Here is a 19,629-nt window from a genome sequence, read left to right as displayed (position 1 = left end):
CTTTCTACATTTCCCTACGACTTCATTATCCACGGGACAAGTCTAAGGACTTGTTCCGTGTGACCAAATGTAAGGAGGTTGTTTGTATAAGATTTCTGCATATGCATACTGATCATTGACTGCACTGACTGTTGTAACTTTAAAGTAAAGCAGCTTTTTCAACTTCCAAAATCTAGAACAGAAATACCTCAGCTCCTTCGAAAAGAGAGAAAGTCAGCCAAAGTCTCTAAGTTACCCCACTTTGGTAAATTCTAGCAGAACTTTATAGTGAAGAATAACGCTGCCATGGGATAGTATTTATAATAATATTTTTTTTCTGTTCCCTAATCTTCTCATGCCTGTGCTTCTTTATTCAGAAGCAAGGCAGTGAAGATGGACACTTTCTTCTTCACAGATTTGTTGAGAATAGGGTTTCCTGCACCACGGGAGCCTGTAGAGCCACAGGTATATGGTTTTGTACACACCTTCATTTCAGTAAAAGAACAAACAGAGGATATTCATAGTATGAGAAAAATATTTTTTTCAATAGATAGCATTCTAATTTACAGAATATGACATGAACCAGGAGGTGGTATATGGACTCAGCAGCATTAGAAAACTCAATTTTCGTAGATGTTATGAATGTATACAACAGTCAATTAGCAGAAGAGCTAAACAAAGAAAAGCTTTTACGTTACAAAAGCTTAGGCTAGACACAGGAATGTAAAACTCTACACTAAGAAATCTAAAGCTGTTGATCATATTTAGTCTGCTTCTAAGGAACATACAAAAATATCTTCAAACTTGATGGTCCAACTTTTCATCTTCCTTCAAGTTATATGTAAGGTGGCTAGTAAAGAGGACAACGTGTAAGACAAACAGAAAAGGGAGGACAGAAGACAGCAACAATGAGGCAGAGTCAACCTGAAGGGCTCCATGTTGCCATTAGACCCGTGAAAAGTAACAGACACTGTTTTACTCACATAATCGTCTGTTGCATCTTTAACAGCTGTGATGGTGAGCACAAGAACCAAAGGCACAATGGTGGTGAACCAGGATAAGGAAGAGATCTGTGGGATGAGCTACAAAAGGGCAAGAAGAGTGAGATATCAACAAAGGTCTTCATCTCCTCGCCCCCACCATCTTCAACACAAAGATTCAGGTTCTCAACCCTAAACAGAAGTGGGAAAGCAAAAAATACACTAATCTTGGATTATTTATAGCCTAATTTTTTCTGTATGCAACCGAACAACGCATAACATCTTTTTTTTAGTTCAAAGTATTTTATTAAACATTTACAGACAGAGGTAGACAGTGGTAAACAAAATAAATATACAGTCGGAAAGGACGGCTACATCATAGAGAAGGGGATGTAGGCTGAGCATAAGATGAGAACAGTATAATGCATTGAATATAAAGCATAGACACAATTCTAGAACATACAGGATGCATATCCTGACAGTATAACCTGATTGTATATTACATATGGTCTTAGCTGTAGAATCATGTATACCGATTATATACCATGCTTACCTAACAGCAGCGTTATACTCTTGATGATTAGGGGTGTGTAGAATAAAAATAGGCAGAAGGATACACCTTGTCAACTATGACCCTACGGAATGCACAGGGGTGAATAGAAAGGATTTGTCTCACAAGTATTCAGGGGTGTTAGTGATAGACTTTGTGTGGTCTAGCGACGAGGGGCATTGAGATGTACTGAAGGAGTATACACATCATAAGGAGATATTGAGGAGGAGCAGAAATGGTTCATGGCGGTTTGTAAGTAAAGCCCTTTGTATCAAGTGTCTGCCAGATTGAGTGTTGTAAGGCCCTCCATGGGGAAATTTGGGGAGCACCCCTCAGGAAAGCCATTCCTGCCATTTGGCGAAGGAGACCGCTATGAAGTTTTTCCAGTTGGATAGGATTCGTTTGCAAGCTAGAGTGAGCATTAAATCCAAGAGGAACTGGTCATTGGCGCTTCTGAGATGGGGATCCAAAGGGCCCAGTAAGATGTACAAGAACTCTATTATGGGAAGAATCTTTAATGTGTAAGCGATGTAATCAAAAACCTTAGTCCAATAGGCTTGAAGGAGTGGGCAGCTGAATAGCACGAGTTCAAGGAAGCCCTCATGTTTGTCGCAGCACCAGCATATGGGGTTTTATTAAGACCGACCTTGAAGAGTTTTGCGGTAATCCAGCAAGTCCTGTTAATTTTCATGAATTTAGCTGGTGATAATATTGGTGAGATTTTATGTGAAAAAGGAGAATTGTTAATAGCGGGCCAGTTAACTGCAATGTTTATTTTGATAGGTTCAGATTCTCATTTCTGTTGGTTGCGAGATAAATATTTGCTTTGGTTCGGCATAAGGATTTTATATATGTGTAACACTAAGTGTCCTACCTTGGATAGGTGACAAGAGGGCAGCGATAGAGGGGCGGGAACCCGATAGGTTTATTTTTGTAAGCCCTACCTTATCTTCACTATGGTATAATCATGCACTCAAAATTGATGTTTCCCCATTCTACTGGCCAGAGTGGTCATGCAAAGGCATTAACCTAGTGCAAGACGTTTTTGAAAACGCCTCCCAGCTGCCATTCTCAACCGTACAAAACCGGTTCAATCTTACTAACTTGGATTTCTACAAATTCCTTCAGCTTAAAGTAGGGCTTACAAAAATAAACCTATCGGGTTCCTGCCCCTCTATCGCTGCCCTCTTGTGTCACCTATCCAAGGTAGGACACCTAGTGTCACACATATATAAAATCCTCAAGCGGAACCAAAGCAAATCTTTATCTCGTAAGCAACAGAAATGGGAATCCGAATTACCAAAACACATCTTCTTACTTTAAGAGTGGCTGTTTCCCAACAGCTTTACCCTTTAAATATACCAAATGCCAGTTGGCCTCTAATTTCCCTCCATCACTTTCAGGTTAATTTTAATCTCAACGACTACTCTTCTATAGCCATGTCACTTCAAACATTTCCTGACAGATGTACTCATTCCTGCCCTCTTCCTTATATGTTTTTTTCACTTTTCACTGCTATCCAGTCCAGTCATTTGCCATTATTCCCGTTTCTAGTTCTATTTGCCACCATACTTTTTCTATTTGATACTTAATAGTCTTCATTGTTCTATCTTGAGCACTGCTCTCTGCTGCCTGCCATCACACTGTCTCTTTGAAACCATCTATCCCAAATATACTCCATACATGGCCACTACATCTGTTCACCTACCTGCAGGATGAGAAGAAACAGGAAGTAGGTGTTGGCAACTTCCTGGAATTGCTCGAAGAGGTTGATGGGCAAGAAGGTGATGACATTGTACTTCGATGTCTTAATACAGTTGCTCTAAAGGATAAAGAGAGGGAAATGATTTGCACATACAAACCTTCACTTTGCTCTTAAAGACACTGACAAGAGAAAAATGTGCCCGTGAAGCTATTCTGGATCAGAGACACAATTGTAAGATATCTTAAGGATCAAGGCATCTGCTGCAGAGATCTATGTCTATCTAGCAAATGTAAGGGTATCAATTCTGGTGTAATATCTTAGACAATTATTGCACTTGATAGAGACATCGGAGTATAATCTTTTGTAACAAAGCTAAGAGAATAGATGTGTTAAAAGTTTGAATTTTATATAAGATAAGTGGGTTAAGTTGTTTTGCAGAGATCATGGTATATAAACACAGTTTACAGGTTACAATCCAAATAAAACCGGTCAGGGAGCTGTTCGATTGCGTGCAGCCTTTTGCAGCAGACTAAGTCCCTGTATGTTTTAACTTGGATTTGTTTCATGATGAAGAAAAGGAATGTTTCTGTGATGCTTGCTCTTCCCACAATGGAAAACAAAAACAAGCATTTACAATGCAACAGTCTCGCCTTTACAAAAGTTAGAGCTATTGGCATGGTTACCGACAACATTTTTATTTATGTGTTGGTTTTGAAAACAGATAAATAAATGGCATTGTCATTTACAATGCCAATAGCTTAATCTCTTGCAAATGCTAGACCTATTGCGCACACAGAGCCACACACACAGAGCCATACACACATAGAGAGTCACACACACATAGAGAGCCACACACACACACACACAGAGAGCCACACACACACAGAGAGCCACACACACACACACACACACAGCCACACACACAGAGAGCCACACACACACACACAGAGCCACACACACACACAGAGAGCCACACACACACACACAGAGCCACACACACACACAGAGAGAGCCACACACACACAGAGAGAGCCACACACACACAGAGAGAGCCACACACACATAGAGAGCCACACACACATAGAGAGCCACACACACATAGAGAGCCATACACTCATAGAGAGCCACACACACACACAGACACACACACACACAGAGCCACACACACACACACAGAGCCACACACACACACAGAGCCACACACACACACACAGAGCCACACACACACACACAGCCACACACACACAGAGCCACACACACAGAGCCACACACACAGAGCCACACACACAGAGCCACACACACACACACACACACACAGAGCCACACACACACACAGAGAGAGCCACACACACACAGAGAGAGCCACACACACACAGAGAGAGCCACACACACATAGAGAGCCACACACACATAGAGAGCCACACACACATAGAGAGCCACACACACACAGAGAGAGCCACACACACATAGAGAGCCACACACACATAGAGAGCCACACACACATAGAGAGCCACACACACATAGAGAGCCATACACTCATAGAGAGCCACACACACACACAGACACACACACACACAGAGCCACACACACACACACAGAGCCACACACACACACAGAGCCACACACACACACAGAGCCACACACACACACACAGAGCCACACACACACACAGAGCCACACACACACAGAGCCACACACACAGAGCCACACACACAGAGCCACACACACAGAGCCACACACACAGAGCCACACACACAGAGCCACACACACAGAGCCACACACACACACAGAGCCACACACACACACACACAGAGCCACACACAGAGCCAGAGCCACACACAGAGTCACGCACACACACAGAGCCAGAGCCACACACAGAGTCACACACAGAGCTAAACACACAGAGCCACAAACACACAGAGCCACACACACACAAAGCCACACACACACAAATCCACACACACAAACAGAGCTACACACACACAAAGCCACACACACAAACAGAGCCACACACACACACACACAGAGCCACACACACACAAACAGAGCCACACACACACAAACAGAGCCACACACACACAAACAGAGCCACACACACACAAACAGAGCCACACACACACAGAGCCACACACAGAGCCACACACAGAGCCACACACAGAGCCACACACACAGAGCCACACACACAGAGCCACACACACAGAGCCACACACACAGAGCCACACACACAGAGCCACACACACAGAGCCACACACACACAAAGCCACACACACACAAATCCACACACACAAACAGAGCTACACACACACAAAGCCACACACACAAACAGAGCCACACACACACACACACAGAGCCACACACACACAAACAGAGCCACACACACACAAACAGAGCCACACACACACAAACAGAGCCACACACACACAGAGCCACACACAGAGCCAGAGCCACACACAGAGCCACACACAGAGCCACACACACAGAGCCACACACACAGAGCCACACACACAGAGCCACACACACAGAGCCACACACACAGAGCCACACACACAGAGCCACACACACAGAGCCACACACACAGAGCCACACACACAGAGCCACACACACAGAGCCACACACACGGAGCCAAACACACACACACACACAGAGCCACACACACACACACACACACAGAGCCACACACACAAACAGAGCCACACACACAAACAGAGCCACACACACAAACAGAGCCACACACACAGAGCCAAACACACACACAGAGCCAAACACACACACACAAAGCCACACACACACACACACAGAGCCACACACACACACAGAGCCACACACACACACACACAGAGCCACACACACACACAGAGCCACACACACAGAGCCACACACAGAGCCACACACACAGAGCCACACACACACACACAGAGCCACACACACACACACAGAGCCACACACACACACAGAGCCACACACACAAACTCGGACACTCCAAGCCCACTCAAATAAGGAGTATTGACAATCACCTCCAGTACTAGGGGGCGTTAAAATGGCTCTTACCGACATTCTAAACAGAAGATGAGGACTATAATGCATACAAATGTAGTAGATAAATGTTGCTAGGCCTATTCGCTCACAAACTCTGCGACAGTGTATTCATATGTGCAGCACCACACCATGCTTAGAGCACACCTTTAAAGGTCATCCACCCTTTCCCATGTAGGTATAATGCATCCAACACCGTTCACTGTACTTCTGAAACGGTTCCCAGTTGTCAATGCTTGTCTGCCTCGTTAGCAGTTTGGAGCGTTACACAAAAGTTGAAATACAACACATCACAATGCTTAAAAACAGGCTTATACCCCGGAACAAATGGGTGCTTAGTGCAAACTCTCTCCAGCCCTGGCTAGGTCTCTGTGACAGAGGCCCTCTCTCTACCGGTTGCACAACTTTTGTATCCCTCCGGGCACCCGAAAGAGAGAGGCAGGGTCCTGGGAGACTAAAGCATGTTAACAATCTCATGGTCTAGGCCCCTCTCTGTGGAGCAGGAGCGGCTTGCACGGAGGGCCTCGCTCTGTCAGGGGGGGAGAGATACGTAAACCAACCAGTTAGCTTCGCCTGGGTACTGTTCACTACACCATATACAACAACATTCAGCTGAGTGACTCCATTATTGTGTTTCATCTCGGCTCAGTGGCTCTCGGGGTGCTGGGGGAGGGGCGCGAAGACGGGTCGCAGGAGGGGGGAGGACCAATGCACAATGCTTTATAGACTTGAAAACTGTTGGCTGTTTTGTTCTCTGCGCCAGCTCCGCGCACACAGTTTAAGGCACGCGGGGCTTCCATGACAACACCCAATTATACCTTTTTATAAAACTTAACATACGTGGAGCCCCCTCCCCCGCCCCTTTGTTGTGCGCTTCCATTGAACCCAGCTAGTTTCTGCAGGCCGGCGTGAGCGGGGTGGGGTGTAGAGTCCTAGCACAGAGCAGGACACGGGCCCCGCCCTCACCGCACAACTGGGTCTGACAATACAGCGCTACACAATGCAGCGCTACACACTTATTTCACAGAGCTGCGGAAGGATTTCCACCTTTGTACATTGCGAGGTCTGGTGGGTGAATCGTTTCCAACTTAAGGCCTATAAACACGAGCAGCAATAACTTGTTTGAACAGCATTGTATTAATAAACTCACTAAACAACAAGACGAAGCGGCGACACGCCCAGCAGGGAAGAGTAAAGCTGAGACCTCCGAGCATGTAAACAAGCGCTTGTTAAGGCCTAGAAACACGAGCAGCAATAACTTGTTTGAACAGCATTTATATTAATAAACTCACTAAACAACAAGACGAAGCAGCGACACGCGCAGCAGGGAAGAGTAAAGCGGAGACCTCAGAGCATGTAAACAAGCGCTTGATACTACAAGCACTCGGCATGACGTACACTTTCCTCTTTTAGAACCGCCCGGACGGGCTTGGCCTGACTTAAGTGTGTGGAAAAAGGTTTATTATCTTCTTTATGGGGCCATCTGTTTCGCCCCATAAAGAAGATAAGAAACCTTTTATCACACATGTAAGTCAAGGAAGCCAGTCTGAAAAGGACGGGGCTAAAAGAGAAAGAAGTACGTCACTAGGACCTCTTTTCCAATGGCTGAACACCGTTTAGCATGAACGCCAGCCAATGGAAAAGAGGGGCGGGCTTAACCTCGCTAATGAAACTCACTCCAAGTCATTAAGTCTCGCAAGCGAGACTGCACATGTGCGCAGTCTTACGTTAGCCGAGACCTAAAAATGTCTGAATCTTTTCTAATCTGAAGCTGGGCGGCATACCCAATGTTCTTGGATAACATAGGATTTATTGCAGGTTGACAGCATCAACGGTTTCTTTGTTTTTTTGTAAACTAATACTGAGATATTGAAGTGGGTATATCAATACAGATTAAAATGGAGTCCGGAATTTGGAATAACAACTTGGAAGGTTTCTAAGGAATACGATTTGAAACGGTTTTGCCTTGAGTAAACTTGAATTGAATTTGTGACTTTACTGGATACCTGTACTTCCAGTTATGTTACCAATGTGTGGTTGTACAGTTAGGTAACTGTTAGGTTTTTACAGCTTGCATCAGGAAGCCAGAGACACAAATGGGATTATAGAAAAGTAGTTTACATTTTGCATGAGGATTTTGCTTCCAATGAACTCCTTCTTGGTTCGAAGATGGTGAACAGCTCTCAGTCACCAGCACTTTTTCCTGACTTGCAGAGAAGCTGAACTAACGTAGGTCCAGCACGCTTTCAAACTTCAAAAAAGAAGGTCCTAAAAGTCTGTTAAAATGAGGGGTCCCCTGAAACTAGTGAGAAGTACACCTAGGCAGGGAGATACATGCTGTAAAATTCCTAAGGCTACTACATAAATAATCTGAACAAAATTAATTAAATAATGTAAGAGTAGTGACAATAGGGATAGAAAAAAAATATATATTTATTGCGATATATATATTCATAAAGACATTTTGTAAGTTCGCAGAAGAGGAGCTAAACGACTGACTGCATTCATTCATCCGTGCATTCATACTTAATACTAAGAAATTCTTTGTATAAGTGTAATACATTGTCAGCATCCTAAAATGATTGAATGTCTGACCCAAGATGCACAAAAAATTACTGATTAGCACAATATAATTTCATAGATTTCAAGAATTGAATGGTGGTTTCCAAGATGTCTAAACATGCGTTTCGGCATAGAAATGTCTTCCTCAGGAGAGCCACCTCCAATAAAGTATATTCTGTGAAAACAAAAATACATCTTACCTACAAGTGACTTTTCAATGTATTTAAGGGCAACCCATTGGCAAAGGCAACCACTGCCCTAGGATATGAAAGATATTGAGGACTACTAAACACAATAGGATTTCAATAATCCCTATTGTTCTAGTGGTTTGATACAAAGATAAATCAATTTTACAGAACATTTCCTCTGCTCTTCTTTAGGCTTCCAAAAGATTTGTAATATAGTTTAAGAGTTATAATCCCCTAGTAAATCATAATGGGTTTTTTGCTTCATATATACTTGGATGGGTAACTGGATGCCACCGCTTTCCTAGGCCCCCCACATCTTCCCCTATTACACTCTAAATATGCATCTGCAGGAACTGCCATGGTCAGGTTGAAATTGGTAGTCAGTACTTTCTTTAAAAGATGGAAATAGTTAGAAGATCCATCAATAATTTATTGATCAGGTTTAGCCCACTACATTTTCTTGTAAATTGCTTACCTAAAGCCTCAGTATTTGACTAGAGGATAAGGTAATATTTAATTACAAGACCGGAGGTTGCATTATGCAATAACTTTTATTGCTTCCCAGGACATGCAGCCCTTTAAAGTTTAACAAGATACATCATAAAAGAACATTCCATAGTAACAACAAAGCGCCATGGCAACCAGCTATCTTCCTCTTTTATTCGCGGCCCATGGACAGTTAAGTACAACTTCTTCTTGTCTCTCATGACTTCCTGAATTTATAACGTTTTAGACAGTTTTTTATATGCTTTGACATTATTCTATGAACTACAATTAAGTTTGAGGCTGTTCAGAGTTTTGTGTTATGATCTTATATCCTTTTCTATAATATTTACATTATGTTTTTATATTGTGACCCTTTTGTGGTTCATCTTGAGAAGGTAAGTTTCTTTTCCTACCTTTTGGACACCCTTCCAATTTATGGTCGGGTCACCCCCCTTTTTTCCAATCTTCTCCCTTTTAGACTTCGCGACCTGTGAGGTACTTGCTCCGATCGCCTTTTCCTGTGCTTTCCCCGATAACGCTATTTGATTAGTGCTATTCTTTTCCTCGGAGCTCCGGTTTAGCCTCCTTTTCCTTCGGAGCTCAGTTTCTCCTACCCGACCTCTTTTCAACACGCTTCGGTGCCCCCTTTTTAATTAAGGATACCGGGCGTACACGAAGCGTCTCTTCAGACGCGCTCCGGGGTCTGCGGTCTGCTTCCGGGTCCCTCCCTTTACACGGAGGTGACCCGCTCTGCATAAATGAGAGCTCGAAGCTCTTTTTTGGGACCCGCAAAACAAATTTTCAAAGTAAGCAGGCCCACGGTCTAGTTCTCGCGCAATGCATTTCCATGGGGACGTGCAGCGCTCATTTAACTGCCTGTTCTGCTTTTTCATCGAGGAAACACTGCGCTAACGATCTCTGGCTGCCCATTTGCCCCCTGGTAACTTTATATATATTATTTTAATACCAATAGCGCTTCCATGTTTAGCGTTTGAACTCTTTCAAGTTACCTAAAAAGAAAAATTTTAAAAAAGGGGAGATATATATTTTTATTCATATATTTTGGATAATATTACCCACAAAAAAAAAGTGGGGGGGGGGGGGGGGGGGGGGGTTGTGGGAGATATATCTTTAATCCTATATTTTTGATATTATACTCTTGTTACATTATGTCTCAAGAGGACTCCTCGTCTATTAATGAGACCCCCCTTACTCAGGCCTCCCTTGTGAACCTCTTTGAAAGGCAATTGAAGTGCTCCCTCAAAGAAACTGTGGAAGCAGCACTTTGTAAAAGGAAAAGAGACATCCCAGATGAACCATCAGCTTTTTCATCAGATGATGAGGTGGATACTCTTCCCTCTAAGGGCGGCAAGGCAGTTAAAAAGACTAAACACGTTGAGCCTCAAATTATCCCACGGGGGACCAGCGACAAGGTTTTACCTATTGGTAGCCTTTGCGCTACAAATGACATGGGGGTCCCTCGCGGCACAAAAAGATCGAGCGGCCTTAATGGCGCAAAAAGTACAGATGCCCCTCGCGGCACACAGAGACTGGGTGTCCATCGCAGCACAATTGAGCTCATCAATGATGATGACGATTACCTGTCCCCATTAGATTTGGACGAGGAGGCTGATGAGTATATCTTTGACACTCAAGAAAAATTTGAGGACGACCTCCTTGATGAATACCGGGCTCAGTCTACTAATAATTCTAGCACTATTAAAGACCCATCAGGAAATGAGATGTTTAATCCCTCTAAGATCACCCAACCTAGAGGTTCGGAGTGGTGGCCATTGGACCACGTCTCTCAATTTATTAAAGCCTGGATTAGGAAACCACTTGAAAAGGATTCACGTAATCTTATGAAATCTGAATGCCCAAGACCCTTATTGGATGACAAAGCGAGCACAACTCCCAATCTTGAACCTGAACTTTTTACTTTTTTGTTTAAAACTGGGAGAGATCCTCGCAAAGTCTGGAACACTGCCTTAAGCAGTGTCAAGACAAACTTTTAGATACCCTTGGTCCTCTGGCTAGGATCCTTGACATGCCTGAAGAGGCCTCTATGCATGGGACTCCAGTTGACACTGAGCTTCTTAGAGGTTGGAGCCAACGTGCCATCTGCCTATTTTGAAACGCAAATGCAAATCTTACCTCAGAGAGGAGAAGAGCGATTCTGATGCGTATGAATCCCAAGTTAGGAGATTTGGCCAACAAAGACGTCCAAGGAGACCCGAATGGTTTTCTCTTCGGAGAGACCTTCATCAAACCCTTGGGAAATACGTATCGACTTTCCCCGCCTTTAATAAAGCCCAGACAAATATGAGGCGCATGTTTGGCGGAAGATTTTTTGGAAGGGTCGGCAGGGGAGGATCGGCTGTCGGCCGCGGTTATAACAGATCATACTACCAAAACCAACATGGCTATTCAAGGAACTACAGGGGAAAGAACAATTTCTCCCCCCAACGAGGCTGCAAGTATTGAAACAGAGGCGGAAACAGTCGTGGAAGACTCCAAAATCAGGGACAAGGTAAGAATTATTCTTCCTGGTTCTTCCCTCCTAAAGGTACGGGGAAGACTCTCCCTTTTCAGTCACATTTGGTCTTCTATAACAAACAATGCTTGGGTGCTAGAAACTGTGAGAGGGTTCAAGATAGACTTCATTTCCATTCCCTTTCAAACCTTACAACCCAGGGAGCTTTCCCTAGACAAAGAACAATCAAGTTTGGTAGATGCAGAGGTGGATCAAGTGTTACAAAAAGGTGCGATTCGCATTGTTCAAAACTCTGGTCTGGGCTTTGTGAGCACAATCTTTTTGGTGATGAAAAAAGAAAAGGGTTGTTGGCGCCCTGTAATAAATCTGAAAAAATTGAACTCTTTCCTCGTATACAGACATTTCAAAATGGAGGGTATACATCTTCTGAGGGATCTTCTCCAAGAAATAGATTGGCTCATAAAACTCGATCTTAAAGATGCATATTTCACAATTCCTATGGATCCACATTCTCAGAAATACCGGAGATTCATTTGGAGAAACATAACCTACCAATTCCAATGTCTCCCCTTTGGTCTATCTTCAGCCCCCTTGGTGTTTCACCAAGGTGATGAGGCCTGTAGTCTCCTCTTTAAGGAGAAGAGGAGTTCGCCTTATTATCTATCTGGAGGATATTTTACTGATGTCTCAGAACAAAGAGGAACTCCTGACCCACATGAAATGGACTGAACATCTCTTGGAGAGTCTTGGCTTTATCATCAATGTGGAAAAATCCATTATGACACCTTCACAGAACCTAGAATTTCTAGGCTTTCAGGTGAACACACCCCTAATCCAATTACAACTTCCCAAGAAGAAACTATCAAAAATAAAAAAAGAAGTTTCTTATGTTTTATCCAAGGACCAGGTAAGTTTAAGGGAACTAGCAAGAATAGTGGGTCTTTTATCTTCGTCCATTCAAGCTATCTCTCCAGGCCCACTTCATTACAGAGCCTTACAAAGACTAAAGGCTTCAGGTCTGAATAAGGGTCTTTGGTACTCAGATGTAGTTCCCCTGTCCCAGGATGCTCGGGAGGATCTTCTATGGTGGTGCAACAATTTAGACAGTTGGAATGGAAAAGCAATATTCGGGAATACCCCGGATTTTACTTTGGAATGAGACGCGAGCAATTTAGGCTGGGGTGCCAGACTTGGAAAGATGGAAACTGGGGAAAAATGGTCAAAAGAAGAACTAAACCTTCACATAAATTCTCTGGAGATGTTAGCATGCTTGAATGCCCTAATGAGCTTCAAGTCTGTCCTCAAAAACAATGTAGTTCTGATCAAACTAGACAATTTCTCAGCCGTTTCATATATCAATCGTCTAGGGGGAGCAAGATCGAAACCTCTACCGGACCTAGCAGAAAAGATTTGGTATTTCTATTGGAGTCACAAGATATCTCTGAGAGCGGAATATATCCTGGGCCATCTAAACACGAGAGCAGACTGGAATTCGAGGTTCCTAAGAGACTCCAGCAATTGGAAATTGAATCCTTCAGTATTCCAGAAAATCTCAAATCTGTGGGGACCTTTAGAAATAGATCTTTTTGCAAGCAGACTTTCCTTTCAGATAAGTCGCTACTTCAGTTGGAGACCAGATCCTCTAGCATTTACAGTGGACGGTCTTCTCCAACCTTGGAACTCCCTGAAGTCTTATGCCTTCCCTCGTGTTTGCCCTAATACATAGAGTTCTCATGAAAGTTTAGCTGTCGACAAACAATTTAGGTTTGTCAACCAATTTTAAATTCACGCTTTGTTGTGCACTAATGTTTAAAATCTGCACTGTACCTACCTGCTGACATTTTCCCCCTACCCCGTTCCACCGCAGGCGCTGCCTGATTGATGTGGAGGGTAGCAGGGGCGTTCTTTTGAGATTTCCCTCACTTCCTGGTTCGTGGGTGGAGTCCGGGGTTGGCGGGCTAGGCTTCTTAAGCCCATGATCTTCACGTCCCGCAGCGGGCGCGCCGATGCCGCGCCAAAGGCAAGCCCGTCTGCGCCCGTCCGCGCCTAGGGCCAGCCACGCTGCCAGTTTCCACTCCACTCTGAGGCAACCCTGGTCCAGATCCCAACTCATGGCAATGAACAAGGGGGCCTGCACTCCTCAGGTACGGTGCAAATTTGCGGTGCCCTGTTTCCCCCACTTTAAATGTAACAATTGCACCTTCTCCTTGACCGCCAAAAAAAAAAGCCCTCGCTCCCTAGTAAATCTCCCTACTACTCCCATACTAATAAAAACTTACACGGCAGGCCTATTGAACTGTCGTTCCCTGCCGTGTCACTCAAGTGACATATGGTTGTTGCTCTCATTGAAGGCCTGGGATCTACTCTTTCTCACAGAGACGTGGATTAAGGACTCTTCTAATCCAGACATCTCCCTTGCGATTCCCCCGGGCTATCGATTAATAGGCATTAACCGTGAAGGCCTAAAATCTGGCGGTGGAATTGCTGTCATTCTACAATCTCATTTAACGATCACGACCAGGAAAATTCCTGATGTAGGGTCCATAAAGGCATTATACTTTTCCATCTTAGACGCCTCCTTTGCCATATTTTCGGGTGTCCTTGTGTATAACCCTCCTGGAACCCCTCCATCCGCCTTGGCCTCTTTGCTGGCGGCAATTGCAGACCTGTCTCTTCAACATCCCCATTTTACCGTATTAGGAGATTTTAACCATCATGTCGATGTTAGCAGCTGCTCACGTGCCAATAATCTTTTAGATTCTATGCAAAGTTTGAATCTGGCCCAATGGGTCAGGGGTCCTACACATTCAGGAGGACACACCCTTGATCTGATCTTTTCCAATTGAGCCGACCTTAAGGTGCTTCCTTCTTTGCCTCTCATGTGGTCTGACCACTTTTTGATCCCGTTTGAAGTGACTTCACCTCGACCGCCCAATGTGGTATCCAAAATCAGAGAACAGGGCAGAAAATGGCATAAGGTCACATGCTAGGCTTTGGAACAAACATATAGGAGTAGATTTGACCCATTGTCTGGGGACCTTAATGCGGAAATTTCCAAATTTAATAATGATCTTTCTGCCACCATTGAGCAAATTGTGCCAATGCAGAACCTTACCTCCCTAAGATCTAAACCTTCAACTCCCTGGTTCGCAGCGGAACTACGGGAGAACAGAAGCAGATATAAAAAACTGGAGCGTGTCTGGCGCCGTACGTACAACCCGGCGGCCAAAATTCTCTACAGATCGGCTCCCAACGAGTTCCACAAACTCAAACGTAGCATTATGAAAGATCACTTTGCAGAAAAAATAAAAATGGCGAAAAATTCAACTAAAACCCTCTTTAACATTGTTAAAGAGTTTGCGAACCCCCATGCCTTGGCGTGCTCCGCTGCTTCAAGTCAAGTGCTTTGGGATGGATTGTCGGATTTTTCTTATGAGAAAATTGCTAACATTACCGCAACTATCCATCAGAACAGTACAAAGGTAACTGCAGATAATGATACTACTTATGCTGAAGTGTTTACTTCATTTAAACCCTTGACAAAAGAATATGCTCTGTCTCTGCTCCTAAAATGTAAATCAGGCTCCCCGCTCGATCCGGCCCTGGCTCAGACTAAGTGATATAGCCCTGCTACTGATTAATCCTTTGTTAGAAATGTGGAATACCTCTCTACAATCTGGCCTTTTCCCCTCTCTGTGGAAACATGCGATGTTGTTACAGATTCTAAAAAAAGCTGATGCTGATCCACTATGCTTCAGTAACTATCGGCCTATCTCACTTCTCCCCAAGCCAGCAGAAGTTTTGGGAGAAGGCTATACAGGAGCAACTGTCTGAATACCTAGAATACAACCAGTTGCTACATGACACCCAGTCAGGATTCAGGCCAGACTTCAGCACAGAGTCAGCCCTACTGGAAGTTTCGGAGTCAATTCGTGAGCGTGTGGATAGGGGAGAGGAGGCCATGCTGGTCCTCCTCGACCTATCCGCAGCATTCGACACTATCTCGCACGATATCCTGTTGGATCGTCTTCGTGAGGTGGGCATAGGAGGGATCCCGCTGGCTTGGGTGAAATCCTTCTTGACTGACAGAACTCAACAGGTCTTCCTTAGGCCGTTTGTCTCCACGGAGAAACCACTGACATGGGGGGTCCCGCAGGGCTCTGCACTCAGCCCTCTTTTCTTTAATGTGTATCTGAGGCCGTTAGCGAAAGTAGTCGAATCCTGGGGCTTCAGAGTGGTCTTCTACGCTGATGATACTCAGCTTGTGTTTTCTTTTAAAGACCACTCTGATAGCTCCATGGCTAATTTTCGCCACTGCCTGGTGAACATCGCCTCCTGGATGTCCTCCAACAATTTAAAACTGAACACTGATAAGACGGAGGTCCTATTTTTAATCAGAAATTTTCAATTCCCGCTAATGTTTGGTGGCCGTCTGAACTCAACCCTCCCCCGGAACCAGTCCAAGCTGCCCGTAATTTGGGTTTCCAATTCGATACAGCTTTATCCTGCAAAACCCAAATCAATAAAGTCTCAGCATCTTGTTTTGGAAAGCTTCGAATGATCAAAAAAATCATCCCTTTCCTCCCACTTGATTCACGGAGGACGGTAGTTCATGCCCTAATTACGTCCCACTTGTACTACGCAAATAGTCTGTTCATAGGAGCCCCGGCGTATCTCATTAATCGCCTTCAGACTGTGCAGAACTCAGCAGCCAGGCTGATTTGTAATATTCCTTACCGCCATTCCATTTCACCTTATCTGGCAAAACTGCACTGGCTACCAGTGAGGTACCGCATACAGTTCAAGGCTCTGGTCCTTGCCTTTAGAGCTCTCAATGGACGAGGCCCCGCATACTTGAGGCACAGACTTAAAATGACACAATCGACACGTGACCTCAGATCTAATCATCTCCGCCTAATGCATGCCCCACGCTTTCGTCGAGCACGCACTGGAGATCGGGTCTTTGCTGTGGTCCCATCCAAACTCTGGAATCAACTACCGATAGAACTCAGATTTATTACTTCAGAGCCCTTGTTTTGGAGGAAACTTAAGACCTGGCTCTTTTCTATGATCTAGCCCTCAATCTACTTCTCTGGCTACCGCACGTCTACAGCGCCGGGACACCCCCGTTGCGGGTAGCCGTGCACTTTACAATCTTCTAAAATAAATAAATAAATAAAGTTCGAAGAGAACATTGCCGCACTGTTCTAATTACTCCTTTTTGGAGTTCTCAATATGGTTCCCAAGGGTGATGGAATTAACAATAGACTTTCCTCGCCTTATCCCAGGGAGTTTGAACCTCCTTCAGGGTCCAGACGGAGAGTTACACCCTCTCTTGGAAGACAAATTGGACCTTCTTGCCTGGAAGGTTTCAGGGGTTCAAGGAGATACTCTGGCCTTTCAGGAGAAGCTAAAGATCTTTTGGATGAGTCATGGGCTCCAGGAACAAGGAAGAGATACATTGGTTCCTGGAAAAAGTGGTGTGGTTGGTGCTTGGAACGGGATTTGGATCCCATGGATGCTCCTTCTGTAGAAGTAGCAAATTTTCTAGCAGATCTTTTTAAATCTGGACTTTCCTATAGAACAGTTAATTGTTACAGATCTGCATTCTCTGCAGGTCACTCCCTCTCAAATGATTTTTCTATTGGTTCTGATCCACTAGTTTGTAGAGTAATATAAGGAATAAGACTCAGACGTCCTCCTAAGGCTAAGTATGACTCTTTATGGAATGTTAACCTTATCTTTGAACTTTTTAGTTCCTGGCCTGATAACCTTTTCCTTTCTAGGAAACAACTTTCAATTAAGTTAGCTACGCTCCTTTGCTTAATCTCTTTTAGACGTGTTTCAGATGTTAAAGCTTTAGAAATTTGTAAGAGCATTTATTCTCCTGATGGTGTATTATTTGAAATTTGGAAAATAATCAAAACTATGTCAGAAAATATTTTGTATCCTTCCTTTCTTGCGTTGTCCAAAGCTTTGTGTTGTAAACTGTATCAAAGTGCATGAACAAAAAATGAGTGTTTTTAGACCTTTTAATGAAAATCAATTGCTGATTTCTTTTGTTAAACCTTATCGGGCAGTCTCTTCTGCTACAATCTCGAGATGCGTGAGAACTGTTATGTCGGAAGCTGGCACTGACTTATCTAAATTTGGTGCTCACTCTTCATGAGGGGCTATGGCCAGTAAGGTTTTCTGGAATGGTGGTTCTATTTCAGATATCCTCAAAGCAGCGGATTGGTCAAATGCCTCCACTTTTGTTAAATGTTATCTTAAACCTGTTGAACATGTAAGTAATGTAGCTTTAAAGAGCTTTAAACTTGCATAATGTAGCCTCCAGTCTTGTAATGAAATGACGGTTCTCCAATTATCATACAGAGAGAATCTTGATTTCATTAAAGACAACGGAGGCTGACATTATCCCTCCCATCACTCCCAGGTGGTAGAGTTATTTATCCTGCTTACATACTTGCTCATTGTTCTTACATATTTGCTCATTGTCTGCATATTCGGTCTCTACCATGTTTTTTCTTTCTCCTATTTCAGAATCTTCTTCATTATAAAGAAGTTATAGAGGTTGCATATTTTATCTTTGAAGAAATTGTCTATTAGTTTGCAGCTCCACCCCCTTTTGTACCAAAAGGAAGATAGCGGGTTGCCATGGCGCTTTGTTGTTACTATGGAATGTTCTTTTATGATGTATCTTGTTACAATTTAAAGGGCTGCATGTCCTGGGAAGCAATAAAAGTTATTGCATAATGTCAGCCTCCGTTGTCTTTAATGAAATATCAAGATTCTCTCTGTATGATAATTGGAGAATCGTCATTCTACACCACAACTACGATCAGTGGTAAATAGGCAGACAACGCAGACTCGAGCAAATCTTAGCACATAGTGTAGCTTGGCCAATAAAGACAAAAATCTCCTGAGATTAGGTCTCTTGGAGTACTACAGTGTTAAATTTACCAAGATAACCTCCGTTGTCAAGAACCATCATTCATTTATTAAACATAAAAATCCTAAATATTTTGCTTCGGCATTACCACATAGGGGAACTTGAGTTTATGTGCTAAGAGATCATGGAACCAGTATGAAAGATGCAAGTTACTCATATATGTGATGCCGCCCCCACCCCTCCCTAACATGACTAATCCTAGGTGCAAAAAAGATGCACAAACAAACTGTAAATGAACAATAAAACAATCCCTCACTTGGAATCTTACACATGACTATAAGGGCTCATTTATAATTAGTTGCATTATGGGGGTCTTCTTGCTCACTGTGTAAATAAGGTCTCGCCTGGAATACGTTCCTGCGTCAGCTTGCTCAAATTTCCCAGATTAATTGGTTGAAGCTGATTTTTCACCAAAATAAAGATATAAAAATATTTAGTCTTACCATTGCCGTGAAAGCTAATCTACAGTTATAAAGTTTCGGATCAATTGGGCCCTTGTAGATGCCGATGTAACAGCTGTGAAGTCTACTTCATTCACACGTAAATTATCAGCAATGAATAAGACAATATTAGAAGAGGTTAGATAAACTAATACAGGAAATGTGTTTATTATTTTTAGAATGAAACAGTGTTCAAATCCACATGATTAGTTAATTGAGTATACTTTAACATTCTCAACCTAAGAAGAACCTCGTTGATA

General features: G+C 43.6%; 1 protein-coding gene across 2 annotated transcripts in view; it reads right to left on the bottom strand.

The window, feature by feature from the left end:
* The window catches only part of ATP8B2 (ATPase phospholipid transporting 8B2), a 470,208-nt gene that overhangs the window by 346,308 nt on the left and 104,271 nt on the right, over positions 1-19,629 (bottom strand). For both annotated transcript variants that reach the window (XM_086947594.1, XM_086947593.1), the window contains 2 exons: positions 3,218-3,331; positions 963-1,061 (listed from right to left, as the gene is read on the bottom strand). In XM_086947594.1, the coding sequence (XP_086803720.1) occupies positions 963-1,061; positions 3,218-3,331 (213 nt within the window). The remainder of the gene's footprint in view (positions 1-962; positions 1,062-3,217; positions 3,332-19,629) is intronic.

This window comes from Lissotriton vulgaris, chromosome 12 (assembly GCF_964263255.1).
Source record: "Lissotriton vulgaris chromosome 12, aLisVul1.2, whole genome shotgun sequence".
NCBI classification, from domain to species: Eukaryota; Metazoa; Chordata; class Amphibia; order Caudata; family Salamandridae; genus Lissotriton; species Lissotriton vulgaris.
The sequence above is the reverse complement of the archived record's forward strand: the minus strand, read 5'-3'. Positions and strand labels throughout refer to the sequence as shown.